Source organism: Camellia sinensis, chromosome 3 (assembly GCF_055761805.1).
Source record: "Camellia sinensis isolate YWXY chromosome 3, ASM5576180v1, whole genome shotgun sequence".
NCBI classification, from domain to species: Eukaryota; Viridiplantae; Streptophyta; class Magnoliopsida; order Ericales; family Theaceae; genus Camellia; species Camellia sinensis.
The window spans coordinates 189,229,682-189,236,552 of record NC_138963.1 but is presented as its reverse complement, the minus strand read 5'-3'; the positions used below and the strand labels follow the sequence as shown (position 1 = coordinate 189,236,552).

The window sequence follows — 6,871 nt, the reverse complement described above, 5'->3', positions numbered from 1 at the left end:
GGTGTAACAGTATTGGATGTCGGCTAAAGTAATCCTAGCGTTCTCTTTGCTAGCCAAGGTAATTATACCGTTTATGACTCGATAAGAGTTAATGGCTAATTACATCGGGTTAAGCTTATAGTAGTGAAGGACTTGGCGGAAGAGGATGTCAAAAGGAAACCTAAGCCTGCACTCAATGAAAGCTATTACTGGGAAGGGCATGGAATTGTCTTTGGGCATGATGGAGTCCTCCTCCCCAGCCATCCTAAGATGAACGTCGGTAGAGATAGAGAACTCTTGCCTAAAGTATTCAAGCTTTTCTTGGATGTCTACCCTCCACTTAAACATGCCCATGATATTGGCTAAGAGGGGCAAGGTGAAAGAGTTCAGAAGATAGTGGTTTTTTTATGGGTTTCAGCGACCTTGGCTAAAACCCTAGAGAGCACTAAGGTGAATTTTTCTGAAGGGTTTTTTGGTTTGCTTTTCCTAAAGATCAAGTTTCTAGAACGAATCCCAAGCCTAAGACTATGGAAACAAGAATTAAAGGTAAGAATCTGGAAAAAAAGACACAAAAAATAGAGAAGAACAATAATTCAGACTCAAGAAAACAAGAAGGGATTCAAGAACATTGAATAAAATGTAAATGTGCACAAGTCGAAGACAGTAGCAATCTATAAGAACATCAAGTGTATGAACAGTATGTGTGTGCATGTGTAGACCCAGAAACAGAGTGGGCAAACACGAGATTGCAAAACAGAACATGCCCAAACATACGAATGATAAAGTTTAAAAACATAGGCAAAGACTGAACACATTCACAAAAGAAGTATACAAATGCGACAAAATTCAAAGTAAGCCAAAAACTGAAAAGAGGGAAAAATAGTGGCTTACCAAGGAAAATGGTGCCGGTGTGAGGCTCGCCGAAGTCAGACGACGACGGTGAATGAATCGGTGAATGCTTTGCCGGAAGAGGTGAATGGAGTGGTTGCAGGAAGCTTGAAGAAGGAAACAATGAAGGAAGGGGATTTTTAGAGAGAGAGAAACTTGAAAGCTTGGAGAAAACGAAGATGCAAAGGTGAAAAGACGGAGAGAGAGACGTGTTTTTGATTAAAACATGAAAAGACAGCTGTAACAACCCTCACCACTGTTTACCGATAAATTACTGATTACTGCTAAACTGAGACTGATTATGAAAATTAATTGAACTGATTGAAATACTGAATTGACTGACTGAAATCTGAAACTGATTGATTGACTGTATCTGTTTAAATGCATTATCTATCTGTTTGACTGTTTGATTATCTGTTCATGTTTTTATGTTTAAGCTGCTAGTTGAAGGCCTTATCGGCGGCCAAATCAGAAATTGATCGATGTTTTATGATCATTAGAATTTATGTGATTTTATGGTGTAATTATCTGAAAACTGATTAGGTATGATTAAATTAGATTAATTAAGGTTGAATAGCATTGTTAGGCTTATTTACAATAGTGCCATTGTTAGTGGGCCATGTGGGCTAAACATATTTGAGCCTTTATACACTTAAACAAACATTTCATCAGCTCATTTCCTCACCACCACCGAACTAGAGAGAGAGAAAGTGAGAGAGTTGAATTGTCCTTGTTGATTTGCTTAGAAACTTGAAGGAATAGAAGTGTAGATTGCAAATTGAGCTTGTGTATCTTGCATTGAAGACCTAGGTAAGGAATTCAACCTCTTAATTGTGTCTTTAAGTTGATTCTTGCATGATTCATGTCATATTGAAGAGCTAAGTCATGAATTGGTTCAATAGTGTTGAATTAGAGCTCAATTGTTGCATGCATGCTTATATCCTAGCATTTTGAGGTTCACTACATGGAATTTGGTACATGCATGTTCATATTGTTGGTATAGTCCATGATTTCATCTTGTTTTGGAACAATTGGCTCATTAGAGCAAGTGTTTAAAGCTTGAAAGCGGTTTAAATTCATGCATGTTGCATTGAGGTTAAGTTCTTGAAAATTGGTTTGAATTTGAGTTGAATTGATCTTCTCTTGGGCCTTGATTTTACAAATTGAGCTTTGAATCATGTTAAACTATGAGTTTTGAAGTGTTTTCCAGGAAATGGGCCCAAAGGAATCGAATTTGACACATTTGAAGTTGAATTTGAGCTTGGGGTTCAAATCTGGGAATTCCAGATTTTGAACTCACGCTCGAGCGGGGTGACTGGCGCTTGAGCGTGAAATTCGTGCTCCCAGTATTTTGCACTGTTTTGATGTCTGCTTGAACGGGGTAATTGACGCTCGAGCGGGACCTTGTGTCTTACGCTCGAGCAGATGTCGAGCGCCCAATCGAGCGTGATTTTCACCTATCCAGCACTTTTGGCTGTTTTGCAGTACGCTCAAGCGTCAAAGTCTGCGCTCGAGCAAAAACCTTTGTCTGCATTGCCGCTCGAGCGGAGTAATCGACGCTCGAGCTGGAACCCTGTTTTTTGAAAATTCTGAAAATGCTTTCAAAGTGTATCTTTGCATCCTCATTTCATCCTAGGCATTCTTAGGCCTAGTTTAAGGCATCTTAATGAGGATATAGATGTAGAACCACACTGAGTCAAGATAGAGATTAAATTATTATCTTTCCCAAATGTGTAGCTTAGTGTGTGTTCAATCTGTAAACTGTGTAGGGTTGGCGATTGGGGACACGCTCTAGCCTAACTGTAGCCCAGAACTCTGTGAGTAACAACTGTGTAGAGATATGTTCAAAAATGATTATCCTCTGAACAATTGAACTGTACTGTTTTTGAATTGATACTGTTAATATAATGAATGTATGTCCTCTATTCTGAAATGTATTGTGGCATCCTTAGCAACTACTGTTACTGACTGTTACGGTTACAGAGATCTCTGTCGGTTCCCTTGTTGGAACCACTGCTGTTTACTGATTGATGGCCATCATTGACTGTTCAGTCTTTCAAGACCTACTGTTTACTGTATTGTTATGCTAATGGATGTACCACATATGACTGAATGACTGAAACACTGATTTAATGAACTATTTTCATTATTGTAAGGACATTCATTCTAAACCTCTTTACGCATTATGTTATTCACTGGACTTTAGCTCACTGCTCATATATATATGTAGGTGTACAGGCACCTGACCGCGGGTAGTAGCGTCGGGGTAAGCTCCAGTTTTGTCAAGCCAACCATTGTGCCTCACTGCGAGGTTCTGAGCCTGTCAAGCTATGGCTTAGGGGTGTTTTAATTTCCCCCGTCTGTCTCTGTAACTATTTTGTTAACTGTATAGACTGTTACTATACTGTTTAATAGAGATTAGGTCCCTGATCTGAATGATTATAAATGTTGTACATACTTTTCTGCACTGTGTGTATATATATATATGTATGCATGAAAAGTCTTTTTGGCATACAAACTGTCACAGCTCATTGGACATTGTTTATTTATTGTATTGGCTTCCGCCAGGCCCCTGTACTCTGTTTTACTGGATTACTGTTAAGCAGGCCTTCGGTAATCTCGAATTACTGGCCGGTTACGGTGCTAAACCCATAGGGGCGGGTTTGGGTCGTGACAGCGGCAAAATCAAAATTAGTGTGCCTAGGACGACTTGTTTGTCAAACGGTGCACGCAGAGGCGACGCGACCTGATGGCGCGTGTCAGGTACGGATCAATAAGCAAAAGGACGCGTGGTGAAAAACAGTTTAGTTACCATGCGTGATAGCTCATGCGCATATGGAACTCTTGGAGTTCTTAATTTAATGAAGTAAATACCTCGGCTTGAGGGACGATCTCGGTTCAAAAACTTAAAAAACTAGGTTCTTGGTTCTAAAGGCATTAAGAAAACACAATATGTCTTATGGAGCCGGCGAATGATGACCTCGGAAATAAAGGATAGAGCCAGTTTAGCCAACGTTCTATGTGGCCAAATGGCATAGGTTCCATCACCTCAAGATGCCAAGATAATAGAACTTAGGGGGCAGTTGTGGAGGCATATTTTTTGGGAATGACAACACGTGACCCAGGTGGCACCGAAGTGCCAGCTGAGGTGCCACGTGTCTTGGTCATGACGCCGAGGTGATCTCGGCTAAGCCGAGGTTATTTGTGGAGATATCGGAATCCGAGATGAACGGATAAGGGCCAAGAGTCTTAGAATGAGGGAGAACCTCAGCCTGGATAATGATAAAGCTCTTAAGGAGTTTATTTTTATTTGTTGAAGAGTCTGGGATGTGCATTGGGCCAGGGTCTAAGAGAAACTAGGCTTCTACGGGGATCAGGTTAGTGCTGACTATAAAAGTAAGGCACTCTCGTGGGTCTAAGGTACGCTTTTTGCATTCTAGCTAGTGAGTTAAAGTACTATTTGCTATCTTTAAGAGATAATTAAGTACTGATTTGATCGTTAGAGTGTCCCCGGATGGACGAACCACCGTCGGAATCTTATCTTTCTGTGACAGGTCGTTCGGGCGCAATCTATTCTGCCGGTGTTCTCCAGCTGAGTACCTGTTTGGTAGTGTGGTCAAAAATCAACACACACAATTATCAATATTTGAAAGAGGTTAGATTATTTGCTTTTCCTGTGGTTGCATACATTTGATACTTGGTAGCAGTGCAAGTTGATGCTAGTTTCGTGTTTTTGTTAGTTATTTTGCTATAAAATTTTCTGTTGGTCTTAGTGTTGAATTTCTTCCCGTGACAGTGAGATTGCTTTCTAGTTTCTTCTTGTGATGTCAATTGTGTGTCATGCGAAAGAAAGAACCCCTCTTGTTCTATTTGATGATCGGATGAGCAACTTAAGACATAAGGGCAGCTCAGTACACAAGACTTGCCAATGCGGTGTTTGAGAAAGGTTAGATGTAAAACTGCTTTTGTTTACACAAACTATTTCATTATGAATATGGTTGCCTGGCCGAACTTCTCTGTTTAATATTTATATTACCTTTCTTTTCATAGCAGGAAGCAGTGGAATACTTTGTTCATTTCTGAAGAAGTTTTTGGGATCAACCTTGGTCTTCACTCGTGCCAGCCTCTTGAAATTACCCTTGAAGTACTTTCTTCCCCAAACCTTTGCTTGTGAGTAGTTGGTGGTGTTCCCTTGCTGGTTGATCCCCAAGTCAAGGTCTCTGTAATTGAGATACGCAGCCCTTGGAGAACGAGAAACAAACTGTCTCATGTACCGATAAAGTGATCTGATCCAGTGTATGTGCTTGTTCCTTGCCCTAACCCCGTCATCACCTTCCCATTTCACCAGGTATTGTGTGTTATACAAATTGCCTTTTCTATGGGGAAAAGGTAACTCAAATTTTAAAATGTTGTTCATTTTTCCGCCATAGGGATCCATGATCATGAATGCAATATTTTCTTGCAAAAGCCTTTCCCATATTCCTTGAAGCCCACTTTGTGGTATGGGTTGTGTCACAAAGTCCGATTTTGCCTTGAAATAGCTCTTATATTGAGTAGTCCTGTTCAGTAAAGCATCAAGGGGTTGTCCTATCGGGTACCCTGCAAAATACAAGACTGATTCAATCCAAGTCATTTCAGTGCAATTCTCTGCCTGCAAACCCAACTCGGGGAAGCTCTTGTTCATCACAGGGATTAGCTCGTCAATTCTTCCAAGAAATAGTGAGTTAAAGGAAGCTTTGATTGCCTTATTCTGACTCCCACCTTGACTTTCTCCATCATCAACAACTTGGATGACGATTCTGATGAAGAGATCTTCAGGCAGTTTATGCGCAATGTGTTGCCATCGGTGGACAAGCTTGGTCATGGTAGCACCACCACCTTGTTCTTCTTGGTGCAACTTTTTGTCGATGTTGAAAACAGTCACAATGGGTGGAACTCGGACCAGCTTGATCTTCCATGAAACTATGATCCCAAAGCTCGCTCCTCCACCTCCTCTGATTGCCCAAAACAAATCTTCACCCATTGTTTCTCTATCCAGTAATCTTCCATGGACATCTACCAAATAAGCATCTACAGCATTATCTGCTGCAAGTCCATACTTTCTCAACATGGTCCCAAACCCTCCTCCACTGAAGTGCCCTCCAATCCCTACACTGGGGCACAACCCTGCTGGGAATCCGTGGACCCCACTCTTGTTGGCAATACTATAATAAAGTTCTCCTATAGTTGCACCAGATTGAACCCATGCTGTTTCAGCTTCTATATCAATGCTGATTGATCGGAGATTGATGAGGTCGATTATGGCAAAAGGGGTGTTGCTGAGGTAGGATAGGCCTTCGTAGTCGTGGCCTCCGCTTCGGACCCTTGTTTGGAGGCCATGCTTTTTGGTGCAAATAATGGAAGCTTGGATTTGAGACTCTTTGTAAGGGGTGATGATGAGAAGAGGCTTTGAAGTTGTGGAGTTCAACCATCTTGGATTTTGTTGAGAAGATTGCAAGAGAGATGTGTATGATGGAGAGGTTGGGGTGTGGATGTATTTTGAGGTGTCAATGCAGCCTCTACAGTGGATGGTCATGCATTGAAGAAAGTCTTCATGGATTGCATTACAAGTTGCCCATAAAAGTGGAAGCAAAAGCAGAGAAACTAACTCAAGGACTCCCATCTCTCCCTCTCTATCTCTCTGGGGTTACAAGGTTAGCAATTAAGCTTTGAATATATACATATATATTAGTGTGATGTGTCAAGTTGTTAGCTTATCAATTTAAGACATAAAACCCAATGCACTTTATTTATAAAAAATTATCACTCTATTTTGATCAATAATTTTATTTAATAATTTTTTTTAGAGGAATAGCATTTTCTATATAACATTTGGAATACTTCCACCAAGAGATTTTAAAGCTGGATTCTAGTTCCTAGTTTGGATGTCATCAAGGGATTAGTGATAATTTCAATGTAATAGAGAATCAGTTACACTTTATATTTTTAATAAATTTATTAAACT

At 40.4% G+C, this 6,871-nt stretch overlaps 1 protein-coding gene across 1 annotated transcript; it reads right to left on the bottom strand.

Annotated features, from left to right (window-relative positions):
• Positions 1-4,894: 4,894 nt before the first annotated feature.
• Positions 4,895-6,529, bottom strand: LOC114285956 (berberine bridge enzyme-like 23). Its single transcript, XM_028229043.2, has one exon. The coding sequence runs from the start codon at positions 6,527-6,529 to the stop codon at positions 4,895-4,897; it is 1,635 nt and encodes a 544-aa protein (XP_028084844.2).
• Between the last annotated feature and the right edge of the window lie 342 nt (positions 6,530-6,871).